At 42.8% G+C, this 24,867-nt stretch overlaps 1 protein-coding gene across 1 annotated transcript in view; it reads right to left on the bottom strand.

The window, feature by feature from the left end:
• The window catches only part of LOC137620654 (uncharacterized), a 452,540-nt gene that overhangs the window by 284,857 nt on the left and 142,816 nt on the right, over window positions 1-24,867 (bottom strand). Inside the window, exon 9 of the mRNA XM_068350990.1 lies at window positions 12,781-12,880. Within this exon, the coding sequence (XP_068207091.1) occupies window positions 12,781-12,880 (100 nt within the window). The remainder of the gene's footprint in view (window positions 1-12,780; window positions 12,881-24,867) is intronic.

Raw genomic sequence — 24,867 nt, 5'->3', positions numbered from 1 at the left:
TGCCTGAGTTTCCAAGAGGAAAAAACAATTTCAACATCTTGCCAACATAAGGAAGAATAGAATTTGCTCTACCAAGACTTCAGAAAAAGAGAGAGAGAGAGAGAGAGAGAGAGAGAGAGAGAGAGAGAGAGAGAGAGAGAGAGAGAGAGAGAGAGAGAGAGAGAGAGAGAGAGAGTGTGTGTGTGTGGATGGAGAAGCGATAGCCTTGCCTGACACAAGCAAAAGACGCAAGATATTGATCAAAAGGATCTTCGTTTGAGTAAATTATGATAAATAACTTTGTTTTCACTTATCAATATCCAAAAAGGAACATAAAATTCATAATAATTAGGATTTATTGATATTGTCTTTGTAAAAATACAAAGGAAAATTGTCAACGCCCCCTGACATTCACTACTTTTTACTTTAGTTTTTCTTGTTTTTGGCAAAAATTTCATTATTTAAAAGAGGAAAAGACAATTTAAACATCTTGCTAACATAAGGAAGAAGAAAATTTGCTCTCTTAAGAGTTCAGAAGAGGGTAATATCAGTAGTGCAGAGAGAGAGAGAGAGAGAGAGAGAGAGAGAGAAAGAGAGTGTTGTGGATAGAGGAGTGGCCGCCATGCCTCACAGGAGCCAAAAGAAGCAAGATATTGAGCAAAAGGATCTTCATTTATGATTAAATTATGATAAATAACTTTTATTTTATCAATACCCGAAAAAAGACCATAAAATTCATAATAATCCTGTAAAAGTATCCTGTGAGACAGCAACAAAGAGATGGAGCTGGGGGGAGAGTGACTGCTCCCCGCACTCTAGTTTTGGGGTGTTTGAATGTGCGTGGATGTAGTACGATAGAGAGTAAAAGATGTGAGATTGAAAGTATGTTTAGAAGTAGAAGGATGGATGTATTGGCCTTGTGTGAGACAAAGATGAAAGGAAAGGGTGAAGTGATGTTTGGTGAAATGTCTGGTAGAGTGTCTGGGATTGAAAGGGGAAGAGCGAGAGAGGGTGTGGCTTTATTGTTGAGTGAATGGATGACAGGTAAAGTAGTGGAATGGAAGGAGATATCATCTAGGTTAATGTGGGTAAGGGTTAGGTTGGGTAGGGAATGTTGGGCGTTTGTCAGTGCGTATGGGCCAGGTAGTGAGAAAAGTGAAGAAGAGCGGAATGAGTTCTGGAATGAATTAACTAGGTGTGTAGAAGGACTGGGTAGAAGGAATTAAGGGATTTTGACGAAGGAAAAATCTATTTCTGGGGAGAGACCTGTGACGCCCGGCGAAAAAGTCCTTCTTTGTACTTTTTCTGATATAAATCTTCCAAATATACCAGAGAAAATTAAAAGCATGGAATGCAGAGGTTACAACCCTCGCGCGAGCACCTTGTTGGTGTCGTATATCTAACAAGGGCGTTTGTAAAACACTATTCACAGGCTGTCTTCCATTTAGATAATCCCTTCATCAAAGGGGAAGGGCCGTGACAGACCCTAGAGAATACAGTTGGGTTACCCTACCGACACCCACCACTCGCGCTCACTAGGTCATCCTTCTGCAAGAACATATGGCTTGGCAAGGAAAGGGTGGGTCCGTACAAAAATAATCGGGAAGGGTTTCGCCGGGCGTCACAGGTCTCTCCCCAGAAATAGATTTTTCCTTCGTCAAAATCCCTTTTCTGGGTCGAACCTGTGACGGCCGGCGAAAAAGTACCAGAGAATGCCTTCCAAGCCCAATAAATTAATAACATAATGAGGAGAATACAATCACCATGTACGACAATACTATGATATAATAAAGTAACCGTCCAATTACCAACCAGCCAAATGACATAGGGAACGTAAGGTTAAATAATAATGACGACAAGGAACCAACTGAGTGTCGAATCGCAAAAGGCATCAAACCTTACATGTCTAAGTATATCTAAACATTAAAGGAACGGTAACTACAATAACAGTTAAACCATAGGAATTAAACATGGCAAATATCATAGGGCTAACGAACTACCAAGGAGAGCGGCGACGTGGTGTGAGTGGCGGGTAGGAGGGAGAAGAGAAGAGATGGAAGAAAGGAAGAAGAGGAGATTAATGGGGAGAGATAAGGCTCCCCTCTGCCATCGTTGGGTATTTAAGGGCCTGTAAGATCTTTAGATATTGGCGTTTGACAACCATAGGGGATTTCCAACCCGTATATTTTTTAAAATCATCAAAGTCCCTGTTCTGGAAATCATTGTTGGAGGCATCTACTGTCCGTATATCATGAGCCTGGGGAAATGATTCCGGATTAGTATGTTTAATGAAGTAGAGGATTTGTTGCCTGATACCGTGAATGGAAATAGTACCTCCTTGTTCCCTGATAACCAAGGAGCCAGACGAGCGGGTGGCAGTTCTAGCTAAAAAGGGGCTTGAGAGTGTGACTGTACACGGAGAAAAATCCTGGGGATGAAGAATAATCTTCCGAGAGGAGCACCTATTTTGCGGATCCTCATTTTTTAGCTAGGGAAGCTTTGTCTGGAAAGGAGTACTTCGGCTGAAGGGAGGAAATCTATGTTTTCCGGGTTTCGTGAGAGCTGCTAGTTCTGATGTTCCATCACCTGAGGCCATAGCCGTTAGAAATAAAGTCTTCCTAAGAGGAGTGATATAAGAGCAGGATTCATTGTCCGTGTCCATCGCAAGTTTGAGAACATCGTTCATAGACCAAGAGTCCTTTTGTGGCCGAACCGAAGGTCGAAGCCTAGCACATGTTTTTGGGGTTGATGAGAAATAGGAATCAGCTAGGTTAATGTTGAACCCAACAAGGCAGATCTTCTTCAAAGCTGACTTGATGGTGGTTAAAGTGCTAACTGTTAGGCCTTTGTCAAATAGGAACCTCAAGAAAGAGATGGCTAAATGCGGGGACATACGAGTATGGTCTGCACTCTTAGGGGACCTACTAGTTGTTAACGGCCGAATCATATTGGCGAATTGTCGAGTCCCTTTTTTGTCCCATTCGATGAAGAGATCGTTTCCGGTTCAATGTTCGCATCTCTACGAGCTGCCAACTTCCTGTAGTCCACAAAGTTAGAGTTTTGGCTATCCTTGAGTAATCTGACACAGTGAGTTTGGATACTCGGGTCAGTTTGAGGAACGGGATCCGGATGGGACTGAGTTTCAACTCGAGGAGGAGAGGAAACCAACTGTTCTTGGCCAGTGAGGTGGTACTAAAGCTACTGCGCCCGGGAAGGAGCGTAGTTTGTGTAAAAGTTTTTAGAAGATTCCCTGGGGGAGATAGGGAAATCTTCTTCTAATGGTTCCAATCCCGGGGTAATGCGTCCATGGCATAAGCCCGAGGGTCCAGGGTTGGGGTCACATAACAAGGAAGTTAGTGATTCATCTGAGTTGCGAATAGATCTACCTGGAGGCCTGGAACGAGCCTGAGTATCCACCGGAATGAAATTATGTCTAGAGACCATTCTGACTCCAGTGGATCCATCCTGGATAGTGAGTCCGCTCTCACATTCTGGCCTCCCGCTAGATGAGGTGCTGACAGGAACCAGTTCTCTTCTGTTGCCCAGGCGAAGATAGTGACCAGGATCTGATTCAGGTTGGGTGACTTGGATCCTCCCCTGTTGACGTAGTGTACTGCGTCTGTGCTGTCTGACACTACTCTGATGTGGGTCGACCTCGGAGGAGTCTCTCTCTTCAGGGTCAAGAACACTGCCATGGCTTTGAGAACAATGATATGGGACTGTTTCATGGAGAGTGACCAAGAACCTGAAACATCTGATGTTCGGAGTAATTCCCCCCATCCACTTACAGACGCGGCTGTATGGAATGTCACTTGTGGAGGTGGGAATTGTAGAGGAACCGATTTGGAGAGGTCCTTCGGTTCGGACCATGGGCGTAGTCTCATTTTCAAGACAGAGGGGATCTTCGAGACCATGTCTCTTATAGGTACTGTAGCTCTCTTTCTCCAAACTCGATTGATGTCTTTGAGTTTGGCTTTTATTAGATCTGTTACTGAAGTGAATTGGAAAAGTCCGAGGATACTTTCTAAGGCTCTTCGGACACCTGTTTGTGTTTGAGAAAATTTTTTGATCTTTGAAACTATTCCTCTTACCTTTTGGAAGGGAGAGACAACGTGTGCTTCGAAAGGTCCCACTGAATGGCTAACCATTCTAAGCGGACTGATGGTTGCAGGCGAGATTTTTTGGAGATTGACCCGAAATCACAGGTTGTCGAGAAATTGGAATAATTCCTTCGTAGCTCTGTTGCCTTCTATGACCGGCCAGGCCCAAATGAGCCAACCGGCCAGATAAGCAATGATCTGTATCTCTTGGTTCCTGAGTTGTTCTAACACTCTCTCTCCTAGTTTTGTGAATATCCTGGGATCAATGTTGAGGCCAAAGGGCATGTCTTGAACCCAAAGGCTTTCCTGCTTAGGCGGAAACCCAGATAAGAAGAGAAGTTTCGAACTAAAGGCGCAAGATAATAGTCGTCGGTAAGATCGACAGAGGTGGTGACGGTCCTACGGGGAAGTAAGGTCCGTACCTGAGAGATAGTCAACATCCGGAACTTGTCGCAGAGAATGTAAGAGTTTAGCTTGACAAGTCCAGGTCCACTCTCAATGCCGCCAAGCCTTTCTTCGGAATTGTGAACAGGTGGCTTTGGAACTTCAGTGATCGATCCCGTTTGATTGCTTCTTCTTGAGTAACCCTGTGGTGTACTCTTCCAGGATGGGAGTGGATTCCTGGGAGAAGGTCACTGGTGGAGGAGGAAGACCTTGTGGCCATTTTCACCTCAAACCTTTAGAGATTATGCTATGAGCCCACAGACCGAAGGTCCAATGGTCTCGAAAGTGGTAAAGTCTACCCCCTACCGGGACCACCGCGTTGTGAGGGGGTGAATCTAGGTACTTTCCTTCTCCGAGGCCCCTTTTTTCTAGGTCCGTCTCGATGGCGAGACTGTCTTCTACTCCTGTAGCTTCCTCTCTGGTGTCCACGAGAGGAGCCTGAGGGTTCGGATCTAGGGCTGTATGCAGGTAAAACATCCCAACGGGGTTGGGCTGTGTACCTGGGGAATCAGTGAGGTAGACCACCTGATGAGGGGGATTTGGATGCATAGACGTCGAATCGGAGGGAGGCTGTGATGACGAGTGGGTAACCGACTATCGATTCCTGTCTGATAGAGGCCTCAGACAGAACGTATTTCCCACAACTAACCCGATCAGACCATCAAACGTGTAGGTCGAATTGGAAGGGCAGATCTTGGAATTATCGTAACCCCCAGACTGACAACATCCTGGTCCAGACAGATCGGGCCTGCCCTTTAGGAAATAATACTGTTACCTTTGGTACCTTGTCTAACCTAACCAAGGCAATCTCTTTCAATCGAATGAATCCGTTGAACGGGAATTCTAGTACCTGGGAGTAAATTCTAGGTCCCCCAGAGGGAGGATGTCTATGCCATCCAGATTTATGGTACCATCTATATATGGAACATGAAAGGCAAATCTCTATGCGTTGTTTTTATCGAAGGAGGTTACTTCGATATGCCTGGGGCTGTAAGGGGAAACTTCTGAGTTCCTGAACGGATCTGACTCACTACCATACTTTTGAGCTCCGTCATAGCCCCTTGGTTTTCCCTAGAATGTGTTGCTTTTAGCAGTCACGGTTTATGCAGGGTAACATGAACATCAGGATCCATTAAGGGTCCTAGGTCGGTGACGTAGGTAATTGCAAAGCTGAAGGCTCAAAATTCATCCCCACCTACCTGCCCGTCCATGGGGTCGTCGTCCAACCTTAGAGAGGACACTCTGAGGAGATAGGGACCTCTAGATGGAGCATTTCTTCCCAACTTTGATAACCAAGGGCGGAGAGCCTCTCTTGCAGGCCAGAGAGATTCATCATCATCTTGACGGGAACCATGTAGGCGAACCTTCTGTAAAAGAAAGGGGACATAAGTCTGGATGTTCCTTGAACTTTGGTTAATGATCCTATTCACAGGCTGGGATCAGCTGTATAACTCATAAAAATCAATTTTAAAGAAAAATCATTTAATGTACTATCTTTTGGTGTATAGTTCGACACTTGTATTCATGAAATGTGACACTGTTGGCGCATCCGCCACAGGTTGGCCACCCCTGACTCAGACGTTCAGAACCGGGTCTAACATTATTTACTGGCTATTAGTATTCTATTGATTCATCTGTTTCAAGGAACAGTAGATAGCCTCTCATGGCATGGTTAGTCTCGACCCGGCCCTTCATTAGAAGGGGCCAACGTTTGGTTCCCAGTACTGAGTGGAAACTTATTTCTATTTGAACACTATGTTGTATGGATATTTATTCATATTTAGGCATAGTTAGAATTGAATATGTATAAATATAGGCATAATCAATTTATTTCTATTTGAAAACGATGTTGTATGAATATTTATTCATATTTAGGTATAGTTAGAATTGAATATGTATAAATATAGGCATAATCAATTTATTTCTATTTGAAAACGATGTTGTATGAATATTTATTCATATTTAGGTATAGTTAGAATTGAATATGCACAAATATAGGCACAATCAATTTATTTCTATTTGAACACTATGTTGTATGGATATTTATTCATATTTAGGCATAGTTAGAATTGAAAATGCATAAATATTTATCCATATTTATACATAGTTAGAATTAAATATATGCATAAATATAGGCATAGTTATGTTCATATATTTTTATTTGTACTTTCAAGAATAACTAATGAATATTACCAACGCAAATTCAAAGTGTCATTAAAGTAAATACAGTTTACTTTGTATTCATGTTAAATCCTTTCCTTTACAGCAAAACAAGAGATTGGCCCCCGTGGTCTGAGTGAGCTCTGTCTGTACCGGAGCTCCGGTAACAATCCCCGGTACAAAGGTCCGTCATAGTGACAACGTGAACACCAGAGGAAAACTAATATTAACCTCAATGCTGATCGCCTGTACGATATCCGGTTAAGCCGGAGATTCGATGAAAAGGATCGTAATAACGATATTGTGATTATTTATGAAAAAAGGGGTTCATACCCTGATTCTGATCGTCTGATTGATCTCTGTTTGTAACGGAGAACTAGTGACAAAGGTCCGTCATCGTGAAAACGTGATCCTCAGCGGTACGATAACATTCTCTAATACTGAATGTTTGTGTTATCTCCAGTGAAGCCGGAGATTCGATGAAAAAGGGACCGTAATAATCGGTATCACATTGTTAACTCCGGTTCTGGCCGTCTGCTTGATCTCTGTTTGTACCGGAGATCCGGTAGCAAAGGCCCGTCACCGTGATATCGTGACCGTTCCCGGTACGATAACATTAACCTCAATGAATGATTGTGTTATCTCCCGTGAAGCCGGCCGTAACGGTGTAATTATGATCAAACATGAAAAAGGTTCGTGTGTAAAAGGCTTCAGCCGGAGTCCGAGTGCCGGATTTCACCGTTGCACTCCAAAAATCTGCTCCTGAACGTTAACTAGTTCTCACCCAATGAGTATCCATTATAGCGGAGCATAACTCAAGGCGGAGCTAAGCATAACTCACGGAGCTAAGGGTGTCGGTATAAAACGACCCCAATTAATGACTCATACACTAACGTACCTATTAATAGTGTTAGCTATATTAACAGTAACCACATCAATAAAAACGTTTATAATATTAAACGTACTATCATCAACTCTGATACTAAGAGGAGGCCTGAATAACTCGTGATCGTATAAAAACGGAGAACGGGAAATTCACCTCTCTTACTCGAGCTAACAAAGAAAACGAGAGAAGGATAACTCATATCTGAAGAACAGGGAACGATCAGTCTCTGTTTTCGCTCTCAAGGTTACATAATAAAAAACTAACATCACACAATAAAACAAGAACATTAATAAAATTGATTGCTTTTCTTAGTAATAACCAAGAACGAAGAATAACGTAACAAAAAACAAGGATATAGTCTAAAACGAAGCCTCTGAGGCGAGAACAAACTAACAGACTAAATCGCTAAACTTTAATTCGCTATTCTTTAAATCGCTATTCTTCGTAGGTCCAAATTGGACTTGCAAGCAAATAAATACCATAGTAAAAATTAATGATAACACTAAAAGGCCATAAAACCTAAGTGATATAATCAAGATGACAGAGTACCAGATGGGCAAAATTAACTAGAATATTTACCGAAGCGAACATAACCCAAAATGGCTGCCGATACCTCGGCAAGACAATCGCTTCCAAAACTAAAAACCACCATATTGGAAACAGAACAAATGCCCGGTACTGTCAAAAGCTGCCAAAACAAACTATGGTACTTAACATTGGTAAGGGTGAAGTATCAACGTCAGTCATGTTGAATTAACGACAATCACTTCGAAAAACACTGGGCAAAAACACTTATCAACTTTGCTGGTAAGTCCAAAACAGAAGGATGACCTAGTGAGCGCGAGTGGTGGGTGTCGGTAGGGTAACCCAACTGTATTCTCTAGGGTCTGTCACGGCCCTTCCCCTTTGATGAAGGGATTATCTAAATGGAAGACAGCCTGTGAATAGTGTTTTACAAACGCCCTTGTTAGATATACGACACCAACAAGGTGCTCGCGCGAGGGTTGTAACCTCTGCATTCCATGCTTTTAATTTTCTCTGGTATATTTGGAAGATTTATATCAGAAAAAGTACAAAGAAGGACTTTTTCGCCGGCCGTCACAGGTTCGACCCAGAAATGTAGTTGTTATGGGTGACTTAAATGCTAGAGTGGGTGCTGGAGAGGTAGAAGGTGTCATTGGGAAATATGGCGTACCAGGTGAAAATGAGAGTGGTGAGAGACTGGTAGATATGTGTGTTGAACAAGAGATGGTAATAAGTGCTAGCTTTTTTAAAAAGAAAGATAAAAATAAGTATACATAGGTAAGAGTGGCAAATGGAAGAGTAGTAGAAAGGGCATTAATGGATTATGTGTTGATAACTAAAAGAATGTTTGGAAGATTGAAAGACGTGCACGTGTTTAGGGGTATGGCTAACGGTATGTCTGATCATTTTTTGGTGGAAGGAAAATTAGTTGTAGCAAAAGAGTGGGGGAATAGAGTAGGTGGATGTAAAAGGGAGCTAGTGAGGGTTAAAGAGCTAATAAAACCGGGGGTAAAAAGTAAATATCAGGAAAGGTTGAAAATGGCATATGACGAGGTGAGAGTAAGAGAAACTGGTAATCTAGAGGAGGAGCGGAAGTTAGCAAAAGAAAATTTTGTTGGGATTGCAAGTGATGTATGTGGCAAGAAGGTTGTTGGAGGCAGCATGAGGAAGGGCAGTGAATGGTGGAATGAAGGAGTGAAGGTAAAAGTGGAAGAGAAAAAGAGGGCTTTTGAAGAATGGCTGCAGAGTAATAGTATAGAGAAGTATGAAAAATATAGAGAGCAAAAGGTGGAAGTAAAGCGCAAGGTACGTGAGGCAAAGAGGGCAGCTGACCTGAGGTGGGGTCAGGGACTGGGTCAGTCATATGAAGAGAATAAGAAGAAGTTTTGGAAAGAAGTGAAGAGAGTAAGGAAGGCCGGCGCAAGAATTGAAGAGACAGTGAAAGATGGAAATGGAAGGTTGTTAAAAGGAGAGGAGGCAAGGAAAAGGTGGGCGGAATATTTTGAAAGTTTGCTGAATGTTGAGGATGATAGGGAGGCAGATATAATTGCGGTTCCAGGTGTTGAGGTGCCAGTGATGGGAGATGAGAATGAGAGAGAGATTACAATAGAGGAAGTGAGGAGAGCACTACATGCAACGAGAGTAGGAAAAGCATCGGGTATGGATGGTGTGAAAGCTGAGATGTTGAAGGAAGGGGGTGTGACTGTACTTGAATGGTTGGTGAGATTGTTTAATGTGTGTTTTGTGTTGTCAATGGTACCAGTAGATTGGGTCTGTGCATGTATTGTACCACTATATAAGGGTAAGGGAGATGTGCATGAGTGTTGTAATTCAAGAGGTATTAGTTTGTTGAGTGTAGTTGGAAAAGTGTATGGTAGAATACTGATTAATAGGATTAAGGATAAAACAGAGAATGCAATCTTGGAAGTACAGGGTGGTTTTAGAAGAGGTAGGGGTTGTATGAATCAGATTTTTACAGTTAGGCAGATATGCGAGAAATATTTAGCAAAAGGTAAGGAGGTGTATGTTGCGTTTATGGATCTGGAGAGAGCATATGATAGAGTTGATAGGGAAGCAATGTGGAATGTGATGAGGTTATATGGAGTTGGTGGAAGGTTGTTGCAAGCAGTGAAAAGTTTCTACACAGGTAGTAAAGCATGTGTTAGAATAGGAAATGAGGTGAGCGATTGGTTTCCGGTGAGAGTGGGGCTGAGACAGGGATGTGTGATGTCGCCGTGGTTGTTTAACTTGTATGTTGATGGAGTGGTGAGAGAGGTGAATGCTAGAGTGCTTGGACGAGGATTAAAACTGGTAGGCGAGAATGATCATGAATGGGAGGTAAATCAGTTGTTGTTTGCGGATGATACTGTACTGGTAGCAGACACAGAAGAGAAGCTTGACCGACTAGTGACAGAATTTGGAAGGGTGTGTGAGAGAAGGAAGTTGAGAGTTAATGTGGGTAAGAGTAAGGTTATGAGATGTACGAGAAGGGAAGGTGGTGCAAGGTTGAATGTCATGTTGAATGGAGAGTTACTTGAGGAGGTGGATCAGTTTAAGTACTTGGGGTCTGTTGTTGCAGCAAATTGGTGGAGTGGAAGCAGATGTACGTCAGAGAGTAAATGAAGGTTGCAAAGTGTTGGGGGCAGTTAAGGGAGTAGTAAAAAATAGAGGATTGGGCATGAATGTAAAGAGAGTTCTATATGAGAAAGTGATTGTACCAACTGTGATGTATGGATCGGAGTTGTGGGGAATGAAAGTGATGGAGAGACAGAAATTGAATGTGTTTGAGATGAAGTGTCTGAGGAGTATGGCTGGTGTATCTCGAGTAGATAGAGTTAGGAACGAAGTGGTGAGGGTGAGAACGGGTGTAAGAAATGAGTTAGCGGCTAGAGTGGATATGAATGTGTTGAGGTGGTTTAGCCATGTTGAGAGAATGGAAAATGGCTGTCTGCTAAAGAAGGTGATGAATGCAAGAGTTGATGGGAGAAGTACAAGAGGAAGGCCAAGGTTTGGGTGGATGGATGGTGTGAAGAAAGCTCTGGGTGATAGGAGGATAGATGTGAGAGAGGCAAGAGAGCGTGCTAGAAATAGGAATGAATGGCGAGCGATTGTGACGCAGTTCCGGTAGGCCCTGCTGCTTCCTCCGGTGCCTTAGATGACCGCAGAGGTAGCAGCAGTAGGGGACTCAGCAGTATGAAGCTTCATCTGTGGTGGAAATGTGGGAGGTTGGGCTGTGGCACCCTAGCAGTACCAGCTGAACTCGGCTGAGTCCCTGGTTAGGCTGGAGGAACGTAGAGAGTAGAGGTCCCCTTTTTGCTTTGTTTCTTGTTGTTGTCGGCTACCCCCCAAAATTGGGGGAAGTGCCTTTGGTATATGTATGTATGAGTATTAATAGTCTTTGTAAAAATACAAAGAAAAACTTTGAACGCCCGTATCTCAAAACTATAATTGTTGACCTTCAAATCTAATAGTCTCCCTTAGTTTTAAAGAAATAGCATTGAAATTTGGTATACAACTTAGAAATACATTATAAAACAATGAAATTAAGCCATTTTTCCTAATTTTTGTTTTCATATTTTTTCTTAACTTTTTTCCTTGACTTTTAGGGGTTTATTTTTTTTTGCAATAATGAAAAAATTCATATCTAGCAAAAAAATTACTTTTAGAAAAAAAACTCTTCATCTCATTGGAGGTCTATATCAGGTCTATATAGGGTAGTAATCCCAGATCTTAGTAATAATATTATCAAGGAAGCAGATAGAGTTTGAAAAAACACTCCTTTTCAGGATAAATCGCCCTGGCATTGCAAAACCAAAGGTTAGAGGCAAAAATCCTATGCAGTTTTGAGATGTCCTAAGTAGCCTTATTAAGTGGTATGAATGTCAATGCCCTGTCATCAAAAATCGGCATTAGACGGCCGGCCCCCTTAAAACAGATATTTCATATATAAACTATAAAAAGAATTATGTCAGCCTGTACAACATAAAAACATTTGCTGCAAGTTTGAACTTTTGATGTTCTACCGATTCAACTACTCGATTAGGGAGATCATTCCACAACTTGGTCACAGCTGGAATAAAACTTCTCGAATACTGTGTAGTATTGAGCCACAAGATGTAGAAGGCTAATTGAACCAATTGAACGACTGTGCCAGAGATTAATATCTAGATCAGAAAGACAAATTTAATAGACCGTAAGTTTCTGTCCAACAAATCAAGATGAGAACTAAGATGTACTTTACAATATCGCTCAACATTTCTGCCCGGGATGATTTTCAGAGGGAAGAGTATGGGGAGTGAAAGAATAATTCTAATGTTTTTTAGTTAAGATAATTTGATTGACTAAACTTTTTCTTCTTGGAATGAATAGCACATGAATCCAAATTAGTTTTATTAAAAAAAGAAATCTAATATGTCCAACGTAGGCTTACAAACCAACAGTATTGTTGATGGTACTAATAAACATCAATTCAAATAATAATCATAATTCTACTCCTACTATGATCCTGATAACATACACAAATTTGCAGCAGGTGATGTAATAAGTATATCACATAAAAATCACTTTGTTTTCCATATTTTCTGTAAACTACTAAATAGTCTATAGTAACTCAAAAATCATAAGTACATTATTGTATATACATTACAATTAAAGAAAAATAAACAAGCCTGAAAATATACTACTTACCCAGATCAAATGCTTCAGGACGTATATGAAGTTGTATACTTAAGGGAGGCATACCTACTGAACCTACGGTAGGCCAATGAAAACCTGAAGGAAGTGACACCTGTTAAAAAAAAAAAAACTATTAGTCACTTTATTATTTGGCAAGCTATTTTCTTGTTAACCTGCATACAAGAATATGAATACAAAATACCACATCACACACTGCCAAAAGATCATTAATAGCATTTATTACTAAATAGTTAAATTTTCCTATCAACACTAGGGAAACCAGTGCTCATAATTTATAATAACCTGTTCTGCTGTTTTAAAATGTAAAGAATTAATACGCTCGTACAATACCTATTTCAGGGTCGATCTGTGACGGCCGGTGAAAAGGGTCCTTCTTTACACTTTTCTAATATAAATCTTCCAAATATACTAGAGAAAGATAAAAGCATGGAATGCAGAGGTTACTACCCTCGCGCGATCACCTTGTTGGTGTCGTGTATTCAACAAGGCCGTGTGAAAACCACTATTCACAGGCTGTCTTCCATTTAGATAATCCCTTCATCAAAGGGGAGGGCCGTGGCAGGCCCTAGAGAATACAGTTGGGCTACCCCACTGACACCTACTACTCACGCTCTCCAGGTCATCCTTCTGTTTTGGACTTGCCCGCAAAGTCTATAAGTGTTTTGCTCAGTGTTTTTTGCAAGTGATTGTCGTTAATTCAACATGACTGACGTTGTTACTACACTTTTACCAATGTTAAGTACCATAGTTTGTTTTGACAGTTTATTTCAGTACCGGGCATTTGTTCTATTTCCAGTATTGTGGATTTTAGTTTTGGAAGCGGTTGGCCTGCCTCGGTATCGGCAGCCATTTTGGGTATTGTTCGCTTCGGTAGTTTTCAAGTTAATTTTGCCCATCTAGTACTCTGTCATCTAGGTTATATCACTTACGTTTTATGACCAATTTCATTATCATTATTTATTATTGGTTTTTACTATTTGCTAGCAAGTCCAATTTGGACCTACGAAGAATAGCGATTTAGTCTTTGTTATACTTATGTACACGCCTCAGGAAGGTGCTCGTTTTAGACTATATCTTTATGTTTATTTGTTACGTTGTCGTTATTCTTCGTTCTTGGTTATTACAATTACTAAGAAAAAAGCAATCAAATTTATTATTTTTCTTATATTATTGTGTGATGTTAGTTTTTTTATTATGTAACCTTGAGAGCGTGAGCATAGAGTGCTCGTTTTCTGTTTCTACAGTTACGAGTTACCCCTTCTCTCGTTTTCTTTATTAAGCTCAAGTAAGGGAGGTGGATTTCCCGTTTTCTGTTTTTATACGATCACGAGTTATTCCTGCATTCTCTTATTCTCCGAGTTGATGATATTACGTTTAATGATATTCACGTTTTATTGTTGTGGTTACTGTTAATATAGCTAGCACTAATATAGGTTACGTCAGTGTATGAGTCATTAGTTGGGGACGCTTTATGCCAACACCCTTAGCTCCGCCTTGAGTTATACTCCGCTATAATGGATACTCATTGGGTGAGAACTAGTCAGATATTTGGAGTGCATCGGTGAAATCCGGCACTCAGACTCCGGCTGCGGCCTTTTACACACAAACCTTTGTCATGATTGATCACAATTACATTATTACGGTCCCTTTTTTCATCGAATCTCAGGCTTCACTGGAAATAACGCAGACATTCAGTATTGAGGAATGTTATCGTACCGCTGAGGGTCACGATTTCACGATGACGGACCTTTGTCACCGAATCTCCGGTACAAACAGAGATCAATCAGACGATCAAAACCGGAGTTGACAATTTGATCAATCAGACGATCAGAACCAGGGTACGAACCCTTTTTCATGAATAATCACAATTTCGTTATTACGGTCCTTTATCATCGAATCTCCGGCTTAACTGGATATCACACAGACGTTCAGCATTGAGGTTAATATTAGCTTTCCTCTGATGTTCACGTTTTCACTATGACAGACCTTTGTCACCGGATCTCCGGTGGCAACAGAGATCACTCAGACCACGGGTGGCCAATCTTTGGTTTTATTTTAGCTGTAAAGGAAAGGATTTAACATGAATACAAAGTAAACTGTACTTACGTTAATGACACTTTGAATTTGCGTTGATAATATTCATTAGCTATTCTTGAAAGTCCTAATGAAAATATATGAACATAATTAGCAATTTTAAAGAAAAGTCATTCAATTTACTATCTTTGGGGTATAACGCGCCACTTGTAATCATGAAATGCGCCACTGTTGGCGCATGCACCATAGGTTGGCCACCCCTGACTCAGACGTTCAGAACCGGGTTAACATTATTTTACCGTTGAAGTTTATAGTTACATGTTATGTGGTTACTGGATATTAGTATTCTATTGATTCAGCTGTTCACTGACCAGAGTCTCAAGGAACAGTAGATAGCCTCTCATGGCATGGTTGGTTTCGACCTGGTTTTTCATTAGAAGGGGCTAGCGTTCGGTTCCAAGTACTGAGTAGAAATTTATTTCTATTTGAACACGATGTTGTATGGATATTCATCCATATCTATTCATATTTATAATTAAATATATGCATAAATATAGACTTTATTATTAGTTAGAGTTATACAGTTGATCCCAACCTGTGAATAGGATCACTAACCAGAGTTTCAAGGAACATCCAGACTTATGTCCCCTTTCTTTTACAGAAGGTACGCCTACATGGTATGGTTCCCAGAGTCATGCACGCTCTGCTACGAGCAGTCCTCCCTACTCCTGACCCATGATGTAAGTTGGTTCTAATATGTTTCCTTTTGGTATCCTTTGGCGATGATTTAATTTGATCCGGATTAATGTATGAATTGCTTACTGAGGAGAACGGTCTTCTCCTTCATCACTAATCCCCTCACTTCTTTCAGGATGATGATGAATCTCTCCGGCCTGCAAGAGCGGCTCTCCGCCCTTGGGTACCAAGGTTTGGAAGGAATGCTCCATCTAGAGGACCCTATCTCCTCGGAGTGTCCTCTCTAGGGTTGGACATCGACCCCATGGACAGGCAGGTAGGTGGTGATGAGTTTTGAGCCTTCAGCTTTGCAATTACCTGCGTCACCGACCTAGGACCCTCAAAGGATCCTGATGTTCATATTACCTTGCATAAAACCGTGACTGCTAAAAGTCAGGGATAGGGTTAAAGAGCAGATACAACACATTCTAGGGCAAGCCAAGGGGCTATTACGGATCTCAAAGATATGGTGGTGAGTCGGATCCGTTCAAGAACTCGGATGACTCCCCCTACAGCCCCAGGCGTATCGAAGTAGCCTCCTTCGATAAAAACAACATATAGAAATTTGCCTTACATGTCCCATATATAGATGGTACCAAAACTCTGGATGGCATAGACAACCGCCCTCTGGAGGACCTAGAATTTACTCTCATGGACTAGAATTCCCATTCAACGGATTCGTTCGATTGAAAGAGCATGCCTTGGTTAGGTTAGACAAGGTACCGAAGGTAACGGTATTATTTCCTAAAGGGCAGGCCCGATCTGTCTGGACCAGGATGTTGTCGGTCTGGGGGGGTACGATAATTCCAAGCTCACCCCCACACAATGGGGAATACGCCATATCTACAACTGCTCTCATTGTTGCCTTGCCTATTATGGATAAATGGACAGGTCTTACTATTCAAGCTGACAAAGAAGGTTCGGCCATGCCGGCTCTTAAAGAGCCGGACCCCACCTCGGGGAGACCCTAGCCTCGATTTATCCCACTGAGACTTTGTTTCGGATATTCATGAAGTACCAATCTCTGCCCTTCCAATTCGACCTACACGTTTGGTGGTCTGATCGGGTTAGTTGTGGGAAATATGTTCTGTCTGAGGCCTCTATCAGACAGGAATCGAGCAGGCTGATAGTTTCCTCCTGATGGGGTAAAACCCTCTTCCCTCAGGAGGAGGTGGACAAGGTTCTACAAGATGATACGAGAGCAACCCAAAATTGCAGGAAAGGCGGGGCCTCACTGCCAGAAAGAAGGTCGAAGACCAAAAGCAAGCTTTTTTCAAGAAGAAGTAGAGAGTTGCCCTCTACAAAACGAACCGGGGTCACTGCCATCAATAGACAGTTACCCACTCGACATCACAGTCTTCCTCTGATTCGACGCCTATGCATCCGGATCCCCCCCTCATCAGGTTGGGTACCTCACTGATTCCCCAGGTACACAGCCCAACCCCGTTTGGATGCCCTCGCATGCATACACCCCTAGCTCCAAACCCTCAGGTTCCTTTCGAGGACACCAAAGAGGAAGATACAGGAGTAGAAGACAGTTCCGCCAACAAGGCGAACCTAGGAAAAAGGGGGCTCGGGAAAGGACAGGACCTAGGTTCACTCCCTCACAACGAGGTGGTCCTGGTAGGGGAGAGACTTTACCACTTTCAAGACCATTGGACCTTCGGTCCGTGGGCTCATAGCATAATCTCTAAAGGTTTGAGGTGGAAATGGCCACAAGGTCCTCCTCCTCCACCACTGACCTTCTCCCAGAAATCCACTCCCATCCTGAAAGAATACACCACAGGGTTACTCAAGAAGAAAGCAATCAAACGGGACCGATCACCGAAGTTCCAAGGCCTCCTGTTCACAATTCCGAAGAAAGGCTTGTCGGCATTGAGAGTGGACCGGGACTTGTCAAAGCTAAACTCTTACATTCTCTGCGACAAGTTCCGGAAGTTGACTATCTCTCAGGTACGGACCTTACTTCCCCGTGGGGCCGTCACCACCTCTGTCGATCTTACCGACGCCTATTATCATGTGCCTATAGCTCGAAACTTCTCTTCTTATCTGGGTTTCCGCCTAGGCAGGAAAGCCTTTGCGTTCATGACATGCCCTTCAGCCTCAACATTGATCCCAGGATATTCACGAAACTGGGAGAGACAGTGTTAGAACAACTCAGGAACCCAGCGATACAGATCATGGCTTATCTGGACGGTTGGCTCATTTGGGCCCGGTCGGCCATAGAAGGCAACAGAGCTACGAAGGAAGTACTTCGATTTCTCGACAACCTGTGTTTCCGGGTCAATCTCCAAAAGTCTCGCCTGCAACCATCAGGCCACTTAGAATGGTTAGACATTCAGTGGGACCTTTCGAAGCACACTTAGTCTCTCCCTTCCAAAAAGGTAAGAGGAATAGCTTCCAAGATCAAGAATTTTCTCAAACACAAACAGATGTCCAGAAGAACCTTAGATAGTATCATCGGCCTTCTCCAATTCACTTCAATAACATAAATTCAAAGACGTCAATCGAGTTTGGAGAAAGAGAGCTACAGTACCTTTAAGAGACAAGGTCTCGAAGATCCACTCTGTCTTGAAAATGAGACTACGCCCATGGTCCGAACCGAAGAACCTCTCCAAATCGGTTGCTCTACAATTCCCACCTCCACAAGACATTCCATACAGCCGCGCCTCTAAGTGGATGGGGGGATTACTCCGAGCCTCAGATGTTTCAGGGGTCTTGGTCACCCGCCATGAAACAGACCCATATCAATGTTCTCGAAGCCATGGCAGTGTTCTTGACCTTGAAGAGACTCTCTCCTCCGAGGTCGACCCACATCAGAGTAGTGTCAGACAGCACAGACGTAGTACACTGCGTCAACAGGGGAGGATCCAAGTCACCCAACCTGAATCGGATCTTGGTCACTATCTTTGCCTGGCCAACAATAAAGAACTGGATCCTGTCAGTAACTCACCTTACGGGAGTCCAGAATGTGAGAGCAGACTCACTAGCCAGGACGAATCCACTGGAGTCAAAATGGTCTCTAGACATAATTTCATTCCGGTGGATACTCAGGAACCATTAGAGGAAGGTTTACCTATTTCCCCCAGTGAATCTTCTAATGAGACTTTTACACAAACTACGCTCCTTCCGGGGGGCAGTGGCTTTAGTACCACCTCACTGGCCAAGAACAGTTGGTTTCCTCTCCTCCTTGTTGAAACTCCGTCCCTTCCGGATTCCGTTCCCCAAACTGACTCAAGTAATCCAAACTCACTGTGTCAGATTACTCAAGGATAGCCAAAACTCTGACTTTGTGGATTACAGGAAGTTTGCAGCTAGTAGAGACGAGAACATTGACCGGAAATCGATCTCTTCACTGAATCAGACGAAAGGGACTCGACCATTCGCCAATATGATTCGGCCGTTAACAACTAGCAGATTCCCTAAGAGTTCAGACCATACTCGTATGTCTCCGAATATAAACATCTCTTTCTTGAGGTTCTTATTTGGCAAAGGCCTAACAGTTAGCACTTTAACCACCACCAAGTCAGCTTTGAAGGTGGTCTTCCTTGTTGGGTTTAACATTAACCTAGCTGATTCCTATTTCTCATCTATTCCAAAAACATGTGCTAGGCTTTGACCTTCGGTTCGGCCACAAAAGGACTCTGGTCTATGAACAGTGTCCTCAAAACTTGCGCTGGACACAGACAATGAATCCTGCTCTTATCACTCTTCTTAGGAAGACTTTATTTCTAACGGCTTTGGCCTCAGGTGATGGAATATCAGAACTAGCAGCTCTCTCACGAACCCGGAAAACATAGATTTCCTCCCTTCAGCCAAGAACTCCTTTCTCCAGACAATGCTTTTCTAGCTAAGAAATGAGGATCCGCAAATAGGTGCTCCCCTCGGAAGATTATTCTTCTTCCTCAGGATCTTTTCTCTGTGTTCAGTCACTACTCCCAAGGCCTTTTTTAGCTAGAACTGCCACCCGCTCGTCTGGCCCCTTGGTTATCGGGGAACAAGGAGGTACTACAGTATTTCCATTAACGGTATCAGGCAACAAAACCTCTACTTCTTTAAACATACTAATCCGGAATCATTTCCCCAGGCTCATGATATACGGACAGTAGATACCTACATCAATTACTTCCAGAACACGGACTTTGATGATTTTGAAAAAATATACGGGTTGGAAATCCCCTATGGTTGTCAAACGCCACTATCTAAAAATCTTACAGGCCCTAAATACCCGACGATGCCAGCGGGGAGCCTTTTCCCTCTCCATTAATCTCTGCTTCTTCCTTTCTTCCATCTCTTCTCTTCTCCCTCCTACCCGCCACTCACACCACGTCGCCACTCTCCTGGGTAGTTCGTTAGCCCTATGATATTTGCCATGTTTGATTCCTATGGTTTAACTGTTATTGTAGTTACCGTTCCTTTAAGGTTTAGATATGCTTAGACATGTAAGGTTTGAGGCCTTTTGCGATTCGACACTCAGTTGATTCCTTTTCGTCTTAGTTTTTTAGCCTTACGCTCCCTATGTCATTTGGCTAGTTGGTAATTGGACGTTTCTTACATTATTATATTATATTATTGTCGTACATGGTGATTGTATTCTCCTCATTATGTTATTACTTTATTGGGCTTGGAAGGCATTCTCTGGTACATTTTCACCGGCCGTCACAGATCGACCCAGAAAAGGGATTTTGACGAAGGAAAAATCTATTTCTGGGGACAGACCTGTGACGCCCAGTGAAACCCTTCCCGGTTATTTTTGTACGGACCCACCCTCTCCCTGCCAAGCCATATGTTCTTGCAGAAGGAAGACCTGGAGAGCGCGAGTAGTAGGTGTCGGTGGGGTAGTCCAACTGTATTCTCTAGGGCTTTCCACGGCCCTCCCCTTTGATGAAGGGATTATCTAAATGGAAGACAGCCTGTGAATAGTGGTTTTCACACGCCCTTGTTATATACACAACACCAACAAGGTGATCGCGCGAGGGTAGTAACCTCTGCATTCCATGCTTTTATCTTTCGCTAGTATATTTGGAAGACTTATATTAGAAAAGTGTAAAGAAGGACCCTTTTCACAGGGCGTCACAGGTCTCTCCCCAGAAATAGATTTTTCCTTCATCAAAATCCCTTTATTTTGATATTTCTCACCACATTCATTAATTAATTTTCTTGTTAAATTGTTAGATATATTTGCTTTTTTCAACAATATTTTATATTTTCAATGTTTTCTTTTTATAATTATTTTCTGGGCTCAGACCTGTGCCGCCCAGTGAAATGCTCCTTCAGCACCATTTCTAAGGTATATAACTGCTATATATTACCAGAGAAAAAATTGCATAGGAATGCCAGGTTGAACCCAGCTCGCTCACCTATATAAGGTGTCGATATAATACTGGGGCGTGACGATTCACAACCAGAGGTCTCTCACCATTTAGATATCTCCTCTTAAAAAAACCCCACCACAGCGAGGTGCCGATCAACACTACTACCACTAATCTAACCCACGCCAGTGACGTCACTCCATTCATAGCACTTGATTAGTGCAGTTCACTTTTTCGGTGTGTGTTTTTTCCCGGATTTACCCAGGATTTATATCATGATGTCAGATTCTACTGTCACTCCGTCGAAATTAAGTACCAGATCTATGAGTTATGAGTTTTTGGAGGTAGCCTTGCCCTTAGTTGTTATTTTATCACAGTTTTTATTTCACAGTTCACGGGCCCGCTTCGGGACCGCCATGGCGGCTGGCTACCTCCTCTCTCTCTCTCGTTCTTAACGCTTTACAATTAGTCTTCCATACTGATTGTTTTTCGTTTTGAACCTATCTGGGTAATTCACGGTTCACACCCCGTGTTATTTTATTTTGTTATGGTATTTCATTATCCTGTTAATTACAATACAGTTGTTATGGTACTACGGTATCACAGTTTGTGTTAGGTTGGCATGCCTGCTCGCCTTCGGGCGCTGCTAGTTTTTTATGTTACCACGTTATTGTAAGCAGATACGTTACATTATATTTAAGACTAGTAGTTGCTTTAGTTTGAGTGGGACACTCGCGAGGCAGTTTGTTTTCATATTTTTATGTCGGCACCTCACCGACTTTGTGTTATGTTGCCCCCCCCACACCTGCCCAGCTCGGTCCTCCCCGCGCTGTAAGGTTCGGCTCTTCCCTGCCTCTCCCTTGCGTCCCTCTCGTTCTATATTATTCGCATGCTTTCCTACTCATAATATTTTATACCATATCAATTATATTATATATCATTATATTATGTTGTAGTATTTTATGTCTATCCGTTTTGATCATCTATATGTCGTGGTTCTTCGACCAGGTTGGTATGCCTGGTCTCTCTGTCCACGTGATAGCCTCCCTCTGCCTACATCCCCACTTCAGGGATGCCTCTCGCTCTTCGAGCCTTGAAGTCGGCTGCTTTGTTTTGCGGGTCGAGTCCTCTCATACCCTTTCACTATCCACACCCCCCTCCCCGAGGATATCGCCTGGCTCCTTCACAAGCGTTTAAGAGATTATATGTTATAGTACCCTCCGTAGCCGTTTTCTCCCCACCGCTCCAATTGGCCATCGGTCGGCGAGAGGGATTTCTGCTATGGTTTGGGTTCCATGTCTTATATATACACAATTATTCCTGGATGCTACCTCCCGGTTCCGCACACCACGGACCTATTATGGGTTCCCTACCTTCACCCTCCCCGGGTGGCGTTCCGCACTTCACGGACCCCACTCAATGTTAATAATTTTATTTGCGGTATCCCCGTTCATAGCTTCCGGACCTAGTTATCTTGTCGAGTTTTTGGTTAGGTCCTTGAGCCCGTCAGTGAGTCTCTGACCCCCGATAACCCTTCCCCCATGTCCCACCTACCCCGGTAGGTTAACACAAGCTCTCTCAGTTCTCTCTCCAGAGCCAACGTATATCCCTAACCATATTACGATTAATCTTATATTTATATATACATTTCTTTTACTCGACTGTTCCCCCTTGTATGATCAGAGTTATGGATTGACTTATTCTCTTACCTATTAAGCTGTTAACTTTAAGTGTTTTATAGCCATATTACTATAAGGTAGCATATTATCATAAACCCTTTTTTATTATATTCCTCCCCGGTAGTGACGGGATAGTATATTCCTCGCTATGACAATATTATTTCACAGTAGCGACGGGATAGTATATTTCTCGCTATGACAATATTATTTCATTGATAATTTTAACTTATTATGGAATTGTTTTAACAATGTCAGTTTATTTATGATAAGTTTTCCCCAGTTACTATACCGGTACTAGAGTTTGTTCATAGCCTTTTGTCCCGGTTTCATATCGGTCTATTTGAGAATTCGGAACACCCGGATCTTTTTAGGTTACTAACCTATTATGGGATGCTCATGTATCTTTATTTTATTCTATACTTTCCAAGTAGCGACGGGATAGTATAGTTCTCGCTATGACAATATTATTTCATTGATAATCTTCACTTTTTACGGAATTATTTTAACAATCTCAGTTAATTTATGAAAGTTTTTTCCCCGGTTACTATACCGGTCCAAAATTTTGTTCATAGCCTTTTTGTCCCGGTTTCATACCGGTCTATTTTAAGAATTCGGAGCACCCGGATCTTTTGGGTTACCACCCTACTATGGGATACTCTGTAGGTGCTTCTGTCGTCACTATCTATAATTCTAACTTCGGATATAATCTTTTGGGATTTTCATTTTATTTCCTTTGTAATTGACCGAATTAAACTTTTATTCTCGTTCTATTTATTTTACATTTCCAACGAAGTTACCTTGTTTATTAGTAACGATATACCCTCTTTCAGAGTTCGCAGTCTTCCAAGACTTCTACCTTGGCGACTCTTTAGATCTGGGTCGGCGGGTTCGCCCGGAGTGTCAGGGGTTTTCAGGGAAGCACGTGGCTGATGTCAGGCCACGTCCTGTTGTCCCTAAAGTTAAAGCTACCCGCCAGCCCCTATCAAAGACTCACAGGTCTTCCAAATCACCAAACCAGTTAAGACTTCGTCTTCCAGAGTCCCCAAAGACTCAGCCGCAGCTGCTTTTTCCTCTCTTGGGTCGAGAGGGAAGCCCGGCCTGAAACCTACGACCCAGGAGGCTCCCTTCGATCCTGCAGCCCTTTCAAGATTTGATGCAATGGCCTCTCGTGGCATGGTTGGTTTCGACCTGACCTTTCATTAGAAGGGGCCAGCGTTCGATCCCAATTATGAGGTAGAAATTCATTTCTATTTTGAACACGATGCTGTGTTGATATTTATCCATATGTGTCTGTATGTGTGTATATATATACATATATATATGTATATGTATGTATGTGTATATATCTATTGCAATGGGTTCCCTTGTTAGCTCCCTCACTGAGAGAGTGCTAAATCAGATAGCCTCGTACAGGGTCTCATTCGTTATGGGCTACCTCAACAGCAACAATATATCATCCCGGATGCCTCTAAGCTCCCGGAATTCGTCGAAAGCAATCCGTGGAAGGTGGCCTTGCACTCTCCCTTAAGATGGTATGTTAACCATCGAAGGGTTTGGCACCCGACCTGCAGAAGATTTTGAATTCTACCCGCCGGGTCTACAGTTCCCTTTCCCTGGTTTAGCACGCCTTACCGAGGAGACACTCGTAAGGTTTGACAAGGTCCCAAAAGAAACCGAAATTTACCAGAAGGGGCATGCTCAGTCCACCTGAGTCCGGCCCTTAAACGAGTGGGAGTGTGTTAACACTGCGTTAACACCTCACAAGAGCTCGTACACGATGTCTGTAGTGGATGAGTAAACCCCTAATCCGTATATCACTAAGAACCTTGCTTAGCAGGCAATAAACGAGGACAAGCCGTTTCCGCAACTGAAGGAAACGGATCCGACTTCCCTACTGTTCCCGGGGGATCACGATTGCTGGACTAACGTCCCGGCGGCCTTTACATCGGGTAAATTAAGCGCTGACTGTGCTTCCATTCAGTTCAGGGAGCGACTACCCAGGCTTCCGGAATCCCTGATATGCCTCGAGTTCGAAGCCTGTATGCACCTGAGTAGATCTATCAACTCGGCTACAATGGCAGAAATGACCTCTTTAATGTATGAAGAGGAACCACTTTTTAAAGGTCTTGGCGAAGTCATTACTTCAAACCTTACTGTCTGATTCCTACCACTTCTTTGCGGCCAGACGTCGTTGCTGTAGGCATGTCTTGTCTGAGACCACTATCAGACATGAGCCTAACAAGCTCATTAAAGCCCCAGTCTGGGGCCCTGACTTATTCCCTGAAGATTTAGTCAACGTCCTCGGCGAAGCTGCTAGG

Source organism: Palaemon carinicauda, chromosome 27 (assembly GCF_036898095.1).
Source record: "Palaemon carinicauda isolate YSFRI2023 chromosome 27, ASM3689809v2, whole genome shotgun sequence".
Taxonomy (NCBI): Eukaryota; Metazoa; Arthropoda; class Malacostraca; order Decapoda; family Palaemonidae; genus Palaemon; species Palaemon carinicauda.
This window is presented reverse-complemented; position numbering and strand designations above follow the sequence as displayed.